This window comes from Anser brachyrhynchus (genome assembly GCF_964034855.1).
Source record: "Anser brachyrhynchus genome assembly, chromosome: 14".
NCBI lineage: Eukaryota > Metazoa > Chordata > Aves > Anseriformes > Anatidae > Anser > Anser brachyrhynchus.
Window position 1 is genome coordinate 15,331,116 of NC_137709.1, and position 16,269 is coordinate 15,347,384.

Sequence of the window (16,269 nt, forward strand, 5' to 3'; positions counted from 1 at the left end):
GAAAAAGAAGATCTAACTAGACCTCTGAAATGACAGGAAGACTTTATATCGGGAATCGAGGAGTTAGACTCAGTTCTTATGACTGTCAAAAAAAAAACGGCTGCTAGTGTAGTGAGACTTAGCCTTAAGCACAGAACTAATCTTGCAAGAATTGATTTATGAATTCCTTTATCTTCACTTTGATTCAATTTTGACTTAAATAGAATTTGTCACAGAAGCAAACACTATTTTATTTGGATGTCTAGTCTATCAAGATACAAGTTTAAATGTGAAATTCTTTTGTATTTTTGGTGCGCTCACTCCAAAGAAAAGTGGACAGCTCAAGATCTGCTTACAATGGTTTTTCCTGTTGTGGAAAAAATACCGGTTACTTATTAATTTGGAATCTAGAGCATAAATTAGCACAAATTGAAACAGTGCAGGAGGTAATACTTGGCTGACTACATGAGGAAAATGTGTTGTCGCATAGCATGTGTTCTATAAAATTGAAAGTTCAAGTAAAGACAGAAGACACAAATTGGCAAGTTCTGATTAACATAGGAAACAGGTCAGTGTGATTAACACTTTTTCAAACAGTGATAACACTTCACTGGTTATCTTCTGATAACCAGCATTTCCAAAAAAAATGGGGTGAAGAGCTGCCTAAATAGGATGCTGCATTTGGCAGGGAGCTGTTCTAAAACTTGACAAATCTTCCAGTCATTTGGGTGACACCATGCCTCCACTAACCAAAGCTGGTAGTTCTGTGCTCAGGCTCTACAGCAGCTTCTGAAGCAGGCTAGACTCAAGCGGGCTTAGTACAACTCCAGAGCCCAATTTTAATTTTTGGGGCAGAGTACTGCATTTCAGCTGTGTTGTACAGATTGGCTCTTGAATATATTTTAGCCTCTTAAAAGATTGTAGTCTTGAGGAACAAGTAGATGATGAGCAGATCATACACTTATAATGGAAACATGAGTTTGTACAATTTGAACAGCTGATAGATGGTGCACTGATGGAGATAATTTCTCCTAACAGAATTTTGGATGTTGGTTATAGTGCCTGAATGCTGTGTTTGTTTTTTTCCCCCTCCAGTGATCTAGAAAAAAATAATATCACAAGAATCACAAAGATGGACTTCGCAGGGCTGAAGAATCTCCGTGTCTTGTGAGTATAAGAGAAAACTTATCTTTCTTGAAGACTATTTTGGGTTGCTAGTACTAAGGATGATCATATGTTAGTAATTTATGTACATTATTCAGTTAGTGGTATTTTAAACCAGGCAACTGGAGCAGTTTGTGATGTGAAAAAAATTTTAGTTCCATGTTGAAGTCCAAATGCCATTTCAGAGCTGTTTAATTGTGTTCCTTGCTAGTTTTTAATAAGCACTGTGAGATGGACTAAAATTCTTACCACAGTCCACTTATGTATGAATAAATTATATTGGAACACTAGCAAATAGGACTTGGCGGATTTTGTCGACTTTAATAGTGCTTTTGCAGGAGATCAAGTATAAAATATTTGATAGCTGTAAAAGTTGTACACGAGGAAACTTACGAATTCTTTTAGTCCAGTATGAAGTAACAAATGCAAAAAATTTAGGTAGTCCTGTCTCTTGTTCTAGAATTATCAGTCAAGAGCTCAACTGTGCTTCTAAATAGGCCTTGAAAATCAAAAGGGGAAAACATCAATCTACATATTGCCCCTTACCTAGTAGTCACTAAATTCTGTGCACTTGTTATCTAGTTCACTGGAAGTATTTTACTAAACTATTGCAAATTCCAAATTGTAGTAATCAAGGCAAAAACCTAATCTTGAGTTGGTCCCAGCACTGTTAGAGACAGGTTGGTTTTATTGTTCTATTGACCCCTTTACTGAAACAGCTATCAGAAGATCAAGACACAGATCTGCCTGCATTCCCTGAAAATTTCTCTTTATGTTTCTTGAGATTGCCTTCTGCAGCTAGTATTTTCCTTTAAGTATCTTCTTGTAAAATAAGTCCTTAAAACGGTAATGATGAACTGTTACATTAATTTAGTGAAAATTCAATTAATAAATTAACTGAATCCTGCCAAGGAGAAGACAAGTCATTTCTGCTGCTACCTAAGCACTTTTGAACCAAGAAAACATTTCTAACCTTCTGATCTTCTGGTCTTGCATCTTTTCTAATCTTCTATTGGAAGATTCTTCTTTCCTATAGCATTTCCCTCACCTCTATCAGTGGAGTCATTTAGATTTCTTTGGCTCCAATCCCAGCTGCCAATACCATTTTAGAAGTCTGTATTATAATTCTGTTTACAAGTACTATACTATCATTAATGTCAGTAGTTGGTTTGGTAGTGTTTTTTCTACTGTCTGTAGCGTCAGACATTACCTAATGTCACTGCAGTCACTTACCCCGGATGTCCTTAACAAGAAGCGAACTATGCAACTGCAGTTATTTGAATTTTTTGCTCTGTGCTCATTTCAGATTTATGTAGCATGTTCAACCATTATGAGTGGTGTCTGGTGTTTGCCACACAAGTCATTAGGAATAAAAGCAGAACGTGCCTATTCGAAAATCCGTAATTTATATCGTTTTTGTCTTGTGATATATTAAGACTACGTGAAACCTAAGATATGCCATTTCAGCATTTGCTTACATAAATATTTTTGATCATTGTCAATGTATTTTCCTTTTCCATGTTCCTGTTGTATCTGGAAAGTGTTTGTTTGTTTTTGTTTGTTTGTTTGTTTGTTTTTCTTGCAGTTTGTGCAGCTTAACATCTGGTCTCCATAAGTCCTTCAGATATTTAATCATTTTTCTGAACTTTCTCTATGGTCCCCTAGTAACTCTGGCTATTCTACATTACTCACCCTCTCCTTTTCCCCTTCCTATTTTCCCCCCATGTGTGATGGGGGTGTAGTGGGAGGAGCAGAAATGTGTAACCTGTCCCAGAGCTCCCAAACAGGTGTGGTCTGGTCTTGTCTTCAGACATCACAGTGAGAACTATTTGTATGATGAATGAACTAGAAGCTGGCAGAGTGGTCCAACCGAACAAAGGTTCCCATCTCAAACCGACAACATAAATGCAAAGTACTCCATTGCATACCTTATTTTTTCATACCTTATAACTGCATATTTTTCCCCCTCTTACTTTGAGGAACACAGTTTGTTTGCATGTTTTTTTACTTTTATCTTTTGGTTTTCGTAGTTGTAGATTCTTGCTGTCTGTCCTCACAACTGCAACCCAGTAGAATGACTCTGAGAATCCTCATAGGATTGGATGCAGAGGAGTGGCTGCTGGAGAGGAGTGCTTTTTCACTAGTCATCGCTTAAACCAGACTTATTGTATATTAAGTTATTCATGTGTTTTTAGCTAAAACTACCTAAAATATTCAGAAGGCTAAGAGATTTAGTCTATTCTGTTATCTGAGTGCTCTCACAGAAGCAGAGAATGGGTGTGTGCTGGAAGGCAGCACTGAGAGAGAAAAAAGATGGCTTAAATGGAAATATTGGTGTATCTGCTCCCTTTTACCTATAAAGAGCGCTTCTGCTGTGTGAATGAGTAGTCATTTCCTCCACAGTGTAAATCAAAGAGAAGTCAGTCGCCATTGTTTATTACTTATCCTTGCCTCAGCCTTAGAGGGTGAAGAAAAGCAGAGTCCCACACAGTGGAAGCCTGGGAGCTTTCCCTTACATTATTACACCTGTTGTACAGTGGGACTGTATACAGCTGTCACACGTAGCTGGTATGGCTGTATTTCTGGTGAGGCTGAACTGCTTTGGTTTGTTTACAAGTGGTTTACTCTAAAGCAGGCCTGAAGTCTTGGCAGAACATAAAGACTGGACAAAAAATGTTTACGTTGATTTTTCTGCTATTGACTGTAGGGAGTCAGTCACTTCTCCTCAATTACAAAAGCCAAGAGTAAGGGACTGAGGATGTAACAATCAGTCCCTAAACCAACATCTTTCTGAGCATTATGGTTACAAAAGTTTTTGAACAAAATGGTTATCAAATCTGGGAGTCAGGAGGCAATTTTTAATCAGCTTGCTGTTTGTGACCAAGAGAGAGTGCTTTTTGGTCTAGAATTTTCATAATCTCTAATTAAATGTTTTACTATTGCATCTGTGAAAACCACTTTTATAACGTGTGAAGTGGGGAAACTTTTATTCTCTTGTCTTAAAATTTACTTGTGTTTCTGGAATTGCAGACACTTGGAAGAAAATCAGATCAGTGTGATAGAACGTGGAGCATTTCAAGATTTAAAACAACTTGAGCGACTGTAAGTATCTCAGTTTAAATACTTAAACAAAAATGCCATGTTTTTCTACCTTGCTTTAAATGATTATTATATTTCATGATTAGAAACGGAACTTGCTTAAAAAAAAAAAAAGGCAAAAGCAAAAAAAAAAAAAAAAGGGGGGGGGTACTTACCTGAATTTGAATATGCTCTTAAACACAGTTGGCTTTATACTGAATCATAGCTCATGCTTGAAATAAAATGTGCAACTGATCACCAAGAAAATAGAACCATCATTGATACTAGAATCTTAACAACACTATTAAAAGAACATTATTTGGGCAACTTTTATAACAGATATATAGATGAAGAAGAAAAGTTTATTTATAATAATTATTATTTGTACAGTTAATTAAAATATAAAAATCATCACTAATGAAAGTTATAATTGTCCTCAAGGTTTAAGAACCAGAGTATTTCTAGAATTGCCTTTGAACTTAATGTTTTTATTATCTTGATTTCATTTCAAGTTGCACAATGCCACTGGTACCAGTAGGTTCCAGGGTATCACGCTAGACTGAGAAAATTAGACTGTTGATTTCTTCTACTTTTGATAGCAATCAAAAGTAAACACTAGTGAATATAAAAGCTCTCTTAATGCAAAATCCAACTCATAGAAAACTACTAGCCTTGTAAGAGTGCAATCATTAATATCAGTAAGTGCAAAAGTAATGCTATATCAAATTGCTACTCTTTGTTGGAGTGTACTGTTCAGCATTGTCATGAAGCTAGGTTAATTTTGCCAGTTTATGGTGAGAGCTGAACAATGTTACTGTAATGCTGAAATACTTTGGGGAATTATTCTTTGTTAGATGTAGGTGACTAGAAAGAAATCACATGCTGGTTTGGAATGCTTTTTTGTTAAAACAGAGAAGCAGATTTGTTTTTATGCTTGATTATCTGCAAGGCATTTATTGTAGAACTTGGCATTTTTTAACTTTTTTTTTTCTAAAGTAGCTTTTAAGAGCGAAGTTCCCATTAACAATTGTGCAAGACAACTTTGGAGTATGGAGCATATGTTGTACTAAAACTGTTTCAGATGATCTCAAGATTAGACTTGCATTTAAGTTGTTGATCAACTAGTGTTCTGATCTTTTATAATGGATTTATTCAGGATTTTTTTTTCTTGAATTAAAAAGCCCACTTTATACAAATAAGGGAGCTGAGTTTTAAATTCTGATTATAAGCTACTCATCCAGTTTCTGATACCTATATTCCATTTAGAAAGCACTTTTAGGTCAAGAGTTATGCCATGGGTGATTTATTTCACAATTCTTGGGAACAATAAAACAAAACCCGCGTCATAGTTTTCCCAAATTAAGCATTTCCTGATGCTGTAGAAAACTTTTTTTTTTTTCAGATTATAGCTCATCTTAGATAAAGATAGATTTAGTTAAACTAAAAAATGTGTTTTGAAAAAAATCTGGGAGGCTGACTAGCTATCTGTAACCAGAAATGATGAATACTCAAGACTTCTTTTAATGTGTTGCTTTAATGTGTTGCTTTTCTGTAGAGCCTTCTCTGTTAGCAAATGAGCATAATGTATCTTGTGAAACCAGAAGTTAGGAAATATGATACCTTTAACAGCATCTGCTCAAGTATGTGATGTTTGAAAGTCTCTCTCTTTTTTTTCTTTTTTTCCTGTGCAAACTCTTAACTTGGCCAGTTAAACATACTGCATCTCTGCTTCTCTTTTTGGATTGTCTGTCATTAAAATATTTTCTAAATGAATGTAATATGAAAGGGAGGGCTGGAAACATACAACTTTTTGGTATTTTAGCTTAAATCATTTTTAGGACATAACTATAAATCTGTGTGTTTTTTTTGTTGTTGATTTTTTTGCTATGAGTCAGTAGGCTTTGGAGAATGAACTGTGGAAAGTTTGGCATAACTTATAACAGCTAAATTGCAACATTTTAGGTAACATTAAAGCTATTTTATTAAGTATTGTCAAACATTGCAAAACATTAATGAAGAAAGTATGATGGTTGAATAAAAAAACTGGCTTTTTTCCATTTAATTTCTTTCAAATAACAAATAAAAATTGCATATATTGCTTCGATTTTGGAATAACATTCGTTTTTGATCTGTTGAAGTGGATGCAAAAGTAATCACTAACTTTTTTTTTTTTTTTAAACAAAGCAGCTGTATTGGGCCAGACTTTAAAAAACAGGAGTAATTTCTCTTTTTGGCAAAATACCATATATATATATATATATGTCTTTTATTCAAAGTAACAGTGGAAGTATATTGTTCTTCCACTCCCACACAGTAATCCTTCAAAGGGCATGGACCATAACCTTAGGTGAATACTATTTTAGCTTACTATAGTCTCGCTTGTGTGGACATCAAAACAAACTCGTCAGTATTATCTAAGTGAATTAGAAGAATTTTCATTGTGAAATGTGTTTTTTGGTACTGTCCTGCATAACAGTAAGTAAATTTTGTATAAAATGTCTCTACAGCTGTTTGCTATTGCTCCCAAAAACACCATAATGATGGCTCTCCAGTTACTGGGATTTTACTGTTTACAACTGTTTTTTAAATTATTTTTTATTCTTGTTTCTTTATGGGACATTAATGCTTACAATACCAATGGAGCATCTTAAAGACATTATTTAAATAGAGGTCAAGGTATTGTCAAAAGCTTAATAAAGTCTGTCAATATCAGTTGAAGGAAGCACATAATGCAGGGTATGACAAAAGGCCAGAAAATATGAAGATGAGAAATGAAGTGATGGGTGGAAGGTGTGCCACTTCATTCTTTGACATATTTTTTCTTAGCTTTACTAGATAAAGCTGAGTAATACATGGGATTTTAACCATTGCCTCTCTTATAAAAATTGTTTTTTTTTTCTTTTGGTTTGTTTTTGTGTGTGTGTGTAAGTTGTTCTGTTGAGTCCTAAAATTCAGAGTTCTTGAAAATATCCAATGGTACTCAATTCAGTGGGAAGCCAGGAATGCTTTATTCAAAGAAGTTTCTATGATTTTACTCCAAAACCCACAGATGAGTAGTGAAGTAGCTGACCATAAAAAGTTGATCAGTCGAGATGCAATATTAATGTTTAATTGGTCCATACAGCTTACTACCTTCTACTAGTTGTGCTGTAGTCAAACGTCAAGCCGTTCTTGTGCAATGTAATGCCGATGCAGAGAAACTCTAAAGCTTGTAGAGCCTACGTGCCAATGTAAGCTTGTATGTATGAGGTGCTAGAATGATTTCAGGACGCCTCCTCCCAGGCTTGTTAGTTGCTTTTCTAGCTATCAGCTTTTCTTTGGCTCCAAAGTGCTACTTTATGAGAAATATTACTAACTAATGTTGACTGATATACTTTGCATATGTTCAATAAGCATTTAAATGATGGAGATAAATTGTTCAAAATTGGAAGTGCCAGCTGTAAATCTTGAGTGTGCCCTCCTTGCCAGTAGACAGATTTAGGGCAACACCTGTGTCTGTTGTTGTAGGGAAGGTTTCAGAAATTAATTCTTTTTTCTAGTTCCATTCTGCATTTTTGTCCTAAAAGTTTAACAGTTAAAGTTCTGACTTGGACTTTTCTTTCTGTTTTTGTGTTCTGTGGTTTGAAGTTGTGAGCATGTGTCTATACACACACAGACAGTGCATTATACACAAATTTATACTGAATTTTGACATTTCAGCTATATGCTTTGCTGTTAACATGATGTAGGATTTCAAGATAAAATTATTACAAAATTTCATATACAAAGAGGATCAAGAGTAAAGATGTGTACTAGTGGACCGAAAAGATGAACTGAAATTTCTACCAGAGCCAGATGTCACACATTTATGTGAAAAATGAGGCAGGATATAAGACACCAGCTGATTCTGACTTTTCCACGGCCAACTGCCAGAAATTGTCATGTAGCTGTATTATCTTCAAAAGGCCGGACTTTGGCTGGTGGCTGGTTCTTTCTACTCAAATTAGCGTCTTTAGCTAGCATAAAGGCTTTCAACATCTGAAAATACTCAAAATGTGTTTTTGTTGTTTAAAGAAGGGCGGGGGGTGTGTGGGGGAGAGAATGTATAAGCATGGCCAAATCAAATATCTTTTCAAAGTTGGGAAAAATAATTAGCTTTTTTTTTTTTTTCCTTAAATCCAAAAGTTTAACCCTAGCATATATGTGTATGGTTTTTGTTTTCTATGTGTTAAGACAGAGGTCCAAACGGAAACTGGCAGACCTTTAACTGTAGAGATGCTACTGTGCATGGATCTTTGTAAGCTGCTTCCTAAATGCTTGATTAAGGTATTAAAGTATATTTATTTGGCATAGTGTACTGTAAAATCTGTATTAGTGACCAAAGATGCTAAGGAGAAGAAATTATGAGATGCTTCACAATCTGGATTTCATAAATTGAGATTGATCAGGCTTTAAATAAATCATGTAATACAGAAAGCATCTTCAATAATTAACAGGCTAAGTGGAAGGATTGCTAAGTGCTTCAGAGTAGTGGGCAAAACAATAAAAGCATTGGACAGTTCTCTGCTGTTGTAAACAAAAGCTTATTGCGAATCTTTGGCAGCATGGACAAATCCATAGTGTTTATACAGGGTTTGCAGTGTGTGCAGTTTAGAGGTATTTCTGGAACTGCATGCGTTACACTTATTTCATTTATGAAGCCATATGGATTTGCAAATATGGAAGACAGTTTGAATGTGACCTTTCAGAATGAAGCTTTGTTGTTTAATGTCTCCATTTCCATATGACATTATGGATAATATCTAGTTTGAGATCAGTGATCATAAAATGCTCATTTGGAAATGCAGGAGAATAAAGACACTCAAATAAACTTAACGCTGCAGTCTGGTATTTCATCCATTTTATTGCTTGCATACTTCCCTCTTCCTTCTCAAAATGCCATGCCTCAGTTAGGGTAGTACCTGGCTTGCTAGCAAACTCCTCAGGAGCTTGTGGTGCTTCAGGAGCGAGCCCTTCTGTCTGTATCCTGCTCCCAGGACAGCCCTTTACTCTGGGCCTTTCCCCTCAGAGGAGGGTGTGAATGGTAAACTGGGGCCAGTAGAGCCATCTGGAACTTACAGTCTTTGTATTTGGGAGGGATGGATTTTGTTCTTGTCATGCATGTGTAATGCCAAAGATGGTAGTTTCCTCCTGCTTTGTGTGGGAGTGTGTGCAGCAAATGTCAAAACCTGAGCTAATCTGTCACACTGGGCAGAACTACTGCTGCAGCAACGCATCATCAGTAGGGTGAAATGCAACTATATTGTCTAATCCCAGGTCACAGGCTGTGTGTCAGTGAAGTAATCTTTAGTAAATGGCAGAAATCAGTTTCTGAGACCAGTTGCAAACTTATCCACTGCTTGATGGAGCCAGCAAAGAATACAACAAATGAAATTCAGTTTCTGATATCTTCAAACATGTTCCTGTTCTCCTGATTTGAAGAATATCTAGTACTTAAGTTTTGTGTTGCCTGCATTTGTGAGCTAGTAACATGTAGCTCCTTGGCTGCATTGGCTCCTGACTGCAAGTTCAAGAAATAGTTTTTGATGTTTGATCATGATTTGGTCCATGCATTTTGAAAAAAATTATTCTGGTTTGGGGAAAAAAAAAAAAAGAATCTTGTAACTGACGTCTGAAAAGGCAGTCACTTTTACCTCATGTTTTCAAGAGAAGTCTGTTACTGTCTTTTAAGGGAGTGTCATTGTGACAGTTGACACTGCGAGTAGTCCAAAGTGATTAGATAGAATGCTTCGGGTGCCAGTATCTGAGAGGATGTTGTTGGTCATATCCTTGGATGCCCTTGGCACAGCCATGGAGGCTGCATGCAAGTTCCTCAGCGACATGCTATCTCCTCACATGGCACCATGAAGTTCTTTGAGCAACTGCAGGTGAGGTGCCTTGGTTTTCTTTTCTGGGCTTGGATTGCTACAGGTTTTACTTGTCTTTGTCATTATCTCTCTCTCATAATTGCACCATGCTTATTGCACCACACGGTGCTGGTCTGTATGCTACAATCTCCTACCTTGTGCCATCCTTTCTTGTAGTGTAAAAAGAGTGATTTGCTTTTCCTCACTGAGTGTGACTTACAGTTCCTCAGAGCTGTTCTGCATCTTTTGTGTGTAGCTAAATCACATTCGAACTTCAGCAATACTTTTCCTTTCTTCTAAGGGGAAAGAGTTGTTTCTGTGTGCTTGTGGGATGAGTTAACACCCTTAGTTTAAACTAGGGATGATTATGACTCATTCTTGGAGCTGATGGTCACTTCTCTAAATGTAATATTGGAGCCTCCATGGAATCTTTCTATATCTACTGGTAGATTTCATCAGTTTGCCACTCATACTGTTTACAGTGCAGGTTGTTTTTACCAATACTTTCAAGAGGAACTTGGTTAGCAGAGTTGCTGAGACCCAGTCATGTATCTCCATCACATTTATATAGTCTTCTTGAAAACTGCTTCATGGGCAGTTTTAATCAAAGTGCCCACACTGAGGAATTGTAGAAGGACCTTATGAGGTTGACTGACTATGCAATGATATAGTAGATGTAATTCAGGGTTGAAGAACAGGGAACTGGAAGGAAAAAAACATCCCAAAATGTTGAAGCTTGTGAAAGAATAAAATAGAAGTTCACAGATGGTCATCAGAAGGCTGGCTAGGTTTGTGCAACAGTGATCCATTGAGGTGTCCTAAATATGCAAAACCTTTATCAGCTAACTGTAGATGAAAAAAGATTGAAAGCTTGCAAAGCTGTTGGAGGATTAGTATAATAGACAACCTCTGTTTATACCTCTGCATGCTTCTACATATTACCACTGCTGGAAACAGGATACGGATCTGGATGGACTATGTCAGACTCAGCCAAGCTGTTCCATTACTGTGTGTTTTCTGATTTTCATCTATTGCAACAAACTGAACCAGTCGTCATATCTTTTCCAAAATTTTATTTTGCTTCTACTGAACTAGCTGCCTACAACTGCGATATTAAGGATGTTCAGTTCTTTCAGTGGTGAGATTTGAGATAGTCCAGAAAGTTCGACTGTTTTTTCTTGTCTAGCACAGGGATATTTAACAGCTGCCCCTCATCCCCACCAATAAGTTCATATTGGATATCTGACTTTAAAGGAATGCTGTAAAGTCACCAGTAAGGAAATCCTGTTTCCTATAAGACTTGCTTAACAAAAACATGGGCAGAATTGGTAGTTTCCCTGAGAAATGTGTTAGTAGAAGATAAAAATAATAGGTATAAATTTTGTTCACGAGGTGACAGGAACTGACTTATAAGATGCAAGTGGTGAAATACTTACCTGTGTAGTTCATTCTTCACTTGACACTTAGCATCACACAAGACAAAAACTTGGTAGTTATTGGTATATCTATGGAGTGTGTGTATAAATAAAAAAGCCAAATAGGTAGATATTGGCAGCTGAAGTGTGATTCGTACACTTCAGTAAATATTTGCAGGGGGAAATATAAGTACTGTTTTTTTTATCAGATGACATCTGGGCTCATGTTGATAACATACCTTTATTAATTATTGGGATGAAAGAAGGAAATTCATTACTTTTTTATTGCTTTTGATTCAGCTTTATGTGCTAGTCTTGGCTCAAACAGGCAAAATAAATGTTCCCAAGATATAGCTCGCATACTTCATTTATCTGTCAATACTGTATGCTGGGTACTCTGGAAGATTTCACTGCAATGTATTTTTTTTACAGTACTCAAGTGATAATTTAGAGAAATGCTAGTCATTTGTGTAAATGAAATACCAGATATGGTCAGGAAAGTTATTAATTTATTTATTTACATTATTTTTGTTTTTTTTAAAGAACTTTCTCTTTGCTGTTCCCACAATTCAAATATACAGTCAATATTAAAATTATGGTGGGGGCAGGGGAATTTGCAACTGTTAGTCCAAAAGTTGTTCTTGTAGGAAAGGAATGTTATAAGATCTCCAGTACATACATTTCCATATACAGTCAAGTTTCTCACAACAGTTAAATGCTGCAGAAAATACTTAAGTATAGCCTATTTAATGCAGATACTCGGTTCATATAGTAATAACGTAACAAACTATTATTTATATTAAGTTTGCAAGCACCTTATTTTGACTAGAGTAGAATGATACTCTCCAGAAATGATAAATAACTTTTGATTTGTCACTTGAATAGTAAATGCAAATCCCAAAATTAAGAGTATGTAGAGCTTTTTGAAACATCTTCAAAATCTGGAAGTCCAAAACACAATTTCCTTTTATTTTATGATGACTTCTCATGATTTCCTTTTGAATTTTGATGACTTGATATTTAGCACACCTTCTAATTTTAGCCTTTCCTTGAGAATCTTCAGCTGTTAATCGTGTTTTGAGTCCAGCTGTGCATGGTGTTGGTTGCTATGGTCCTATTCCATTAAAGCTTTCTGATAACCAGTAGTTAGCCCCTCTAAATGCCAGTGCCATTCCTTGCAACTCTAAAAAGGTATCTGATCCTAAGTGCAAGACAGGACAATGCATGTTCAAAAAAATTCATTTGTGTAGCAGCAATGGAGACATAAATTTGTCCAGTAGCTAAAGTTTCATAAAAACTCCTTAATTTTCTTCAGAAGATGTACCATAGAGATGAGGTATTGCTAAAACTTAGAAACTGAAGGAATCAACCTATATTTCCAAAAGGCAAAACAGAAGACGTTTTTGGGGTAAGCTAGTAAAATCCTAGATATACATAAGGTTCAAGGATAGAACTTGATATTACATAATTGTACAACATAGTGAGCACACTATACATGCACTTTTGTCATGTCTTTTTTTTCAGTGACACAATGTAAGCACAGATCTCTAGTGTAGGAAGACTGTGCTGGGGAAAAAAACAAAACAACAAACAAACCACTAAGTATGAAGTAACCTGTAGAAGCCAAACCTGGTAATTCTGAGATGTACCCAGTCTACATCTTGCTTATACAGAAGGTCAGCGTCCTGCTCAGTGTCTTAGTACAGCTGGCAGCATTTGTATTTCAAAGTATTTAAGTAGTTTAAACCACATTCTGAAAAGGTCAGATAATTTTAGAAATGTCACTGGGAAAGTATAAAAAAGTGTAAGAAAGGTTTTAGCATGAAAAAAACTTTGTCTGGGGCTTTTTTGGAGGCACACTTGAAAAACCACAGTATTTCTTAGCCACGTGAAGTACTCTGACCCTGATGTTACCTCAGGGATAAGAGGCTTCTGTGATTTGGATCTTGATGCTTGTAATATTTTTCTAATTTTAAAGCATATAACTTATATTAGCTTTTCTTGAAATTAGTCAAGCGTAATTTCAACCATTGGTATTTGTAGTTGTCTGTACACGAACAGTGTTTGACATGCATACAGGTTATATGTTTGGAAGTAATTTAGATTTCTCATGGTCATTTGAGAGAAGTAAAAATTGCCCTGCCCTTCCCTACTACCCTATCAAAAAGATGACAAGATGTCACTTTGCCACAAGATCCTGTGATTGCTGTGCTTAAAGTTCTGGGACTGAAAAAGTAGTTGCAGATTAATTGAGGAAAGAAGCAAAAATCTCGGCAGAACTTGCTCCTATCTATCAATCAATGGTAGGTTTAGTAATGTGTGCTTCCTTGAACATCAGAAAAACATCTTTTTTGCTGTTGGTATCTTTTAAATAATATGGCAGGTTTCACTTTCCTACCCTGGGCTATTGGCGGGGACTATTCACTGAATAAAATACATTTCTTTGAACCGATAAATCTTATGAGAAACCACTTATTCTTTGAAGAAATGTAGATTTGCCTCCTTTGCAGTTTTATCTTTTAATTGGGTATATACATTTGGGAAAATGATTGTGTCCAATAACTATATACTGTAGGGTCTTAGAGGGCACGAATATCCTCAAATTTCAGTGTTGTATGTATGTCTGTAGCATATAATTGCATAATTACATGCTACTCAGCCATTACTGGGCAGGCAAATTTTTTGTTGTTATTGCGGATGTGAGACTGACCTCTTTTTTTTCTTTTGTAAACATTAAAAAATATATATCTATTTAAGAAAAAAAAAAAAAAGAAAGACGCCTCTTCTCTGAAGGAAGCTATTAGCAGCTCTGTCAACAGATCTGCACAGGAGGAATCCAAACATAGGAAAAGTGCAAGAGAGGCAAAGGGCAGCTACCAAGAAAGCAGGATGCATGCTTCAGTGAATTGGGCTTGGTTTGAATTAGTACATCTGACCAGGGTTGCAAAACAGAGAGGTTTATTTTAATAATATGATAATAAATGAGCCTGGTTTCATCAAAAACATTTTCATAGTAGGTCACTGACCCATAAGAACTCATGGAAAAACAAATTTGGGTCTCATTTATGTATACAGGAGGTTCTGTAACCACAGAATTCTTAAGCTTCTGAAAGCAATGGTTAAAAATCAAATGGAATCATGACATTTCCACTACAGTGTAACCATAATTTGGTTGGAATAGATGATTAGTGTTTAACATTACATCAGAGGTTTTAAACATTATTGTTTTCTGTGGCTTGTTTGTTTGATTTTAGCACTTTTTTAAAATTCTTGATGAAGATTTATGGGAGTATTTGCTTAAGGAAAACACTTAGGGATTTAGAAGTCATTTCTCCAGGGACTGTAGGAAATACTTCAAGGTTTGTGTTACTGTAGGGTAAGAACTGCTGCATCAGTGGTCTGTAATAATTTGGATGAACTTTGTTTAGCTTTAATAATTTTATCAGAAAGGTTTTACTTCTGTGAGCTTCCTCATATTTGAATGATTATACCGCTTGCAGTCTTAGAATCTCCATCAATGCTACAGGCTGAACTTCCTGCTGTCAAGCACCGTAGCCCTTAAATAATCCTGTTTGTGAGTGAAATGCTGATGATGAATTCAAAGTACTTAACTTCCCCCCCCCCCCACCCCACCCCCCCCCTTGGAAAATATATGAATATGTAGGTCTTGCAGCCATTCTGTCATCAGTCTTGCTTTTCCTCTGGCACAACTCCATGTTATCCATATTCACTAAGCTGGAGCTCACCTGAAGCTGCAGCGTTCCATATAGAACAGAACAAATTAGTATTGGTTATAGTTAACTGTTGTTATCTTTTATGTTCATGTTATGTGTTCAGTTGTTTAGAGGCAATCCCTTCTCCAGATTTTCCTCTTTATCTATAGTTAGAGTATGAGGATCACATGGAGAAGAGAAAGTTCTAGGGTTCATGCAGATGTTCTGGATATTACGTATACATTTAATTTTTGTCTTTGATCATTGAGTGGGATAGATGTGATGCAATACATTAGGAATACAAAAGATAAACGCCAACTTCTCTAGGTAATGAGGCATGTCAGGAAAAACTGACCCCCTACATTTGATAACTTGCTGGGAAAATGAAAGTGGATCAGAGGTAATTATCAGAGTAAGGGGGTGTTCTCAGTTTTTAGATAAGAGCTTTGGTAACTATAGCAGATTTTTGTGGCTGGTTACCCCTTATGGCTTGGTAGTGCTGAAAATGTCCTTTGAATAAATTGTGATAAGTAATTCCCATAGGCTTTTGATAAAGCAGTCAAAAGCTGGTTTTTGGTTCTTAAATTTATGTCCAGTGTACAGTGTGTTCTTTGTTCCACTTAATTATTTCCTTGTCTTCATTCTGTTAGCTTTGGAAGAAGTATCCTTTGTTAAGCATCCAGTTTGATTTCAGGCAAAAGATGATTCTGTTTGTCTTCCTATTTTAATAGTACTGCTTGGCATATAGCCCCAGGGAGGAAGGAGCAACACATTGCCACAGAAGCATTCTTTACTATATATGGAGAGGCGTGGTGAGCTGGGCTGGTATTGAGTTATTAAAACAGATCAATTAGGAACACTGCTCTATTTCTTCTGGTAAAAATTGCAACAGTAGTTCTACTTGCAAGTTTTGCTAATTATTCACAGCTATTTCTGACTTCTGGAAATGGTTAGTTTGATTAATATAAACTTTCAGGACCTGTCAGCAGGGGCAACACAGCTTGGAGATGTTCATGCTAAAATTTACTTTTTGCT

General features: G+C 36.1%; 1 protein-coding gene across 9 annotated transcripts in view; it reads left to right on the forward strand.

Annotated features, from left to right (window-relative positions):
• SLIT3 (slit guidance ligand 3) overlaps positions 1-16,269 on the forward strand; it is a 512,565-nt gene that overhangs the window by 26,056 nt on the left and 470,240 nt on the right. For 7 of the 9 annotated variants that reach the window (XM_080555212.1, XM_080555205.1, XM_080555208.1 and 4 more), the window contains 2 exons: positions 1,075-1,146; positions 4,174-4,245. The exons of 1 other annotated variant lie outside the window; for it this stretch is intronic. In XM_080555212.1, the coding sequence (XP_080411338.1) occupies positions 1,075-1,146; positions 4,174-4,245 (144 nt within the window). Of the gene's footprint in view, positions 1-1,074; positions 1,147-3,173; positions 3,311-4,173; positions 4,246-16,269 lie in introns of all 9 variants that reach the window. One more of the 9 variants, XM_080555206.1, reaches the window with a different exon arrangement.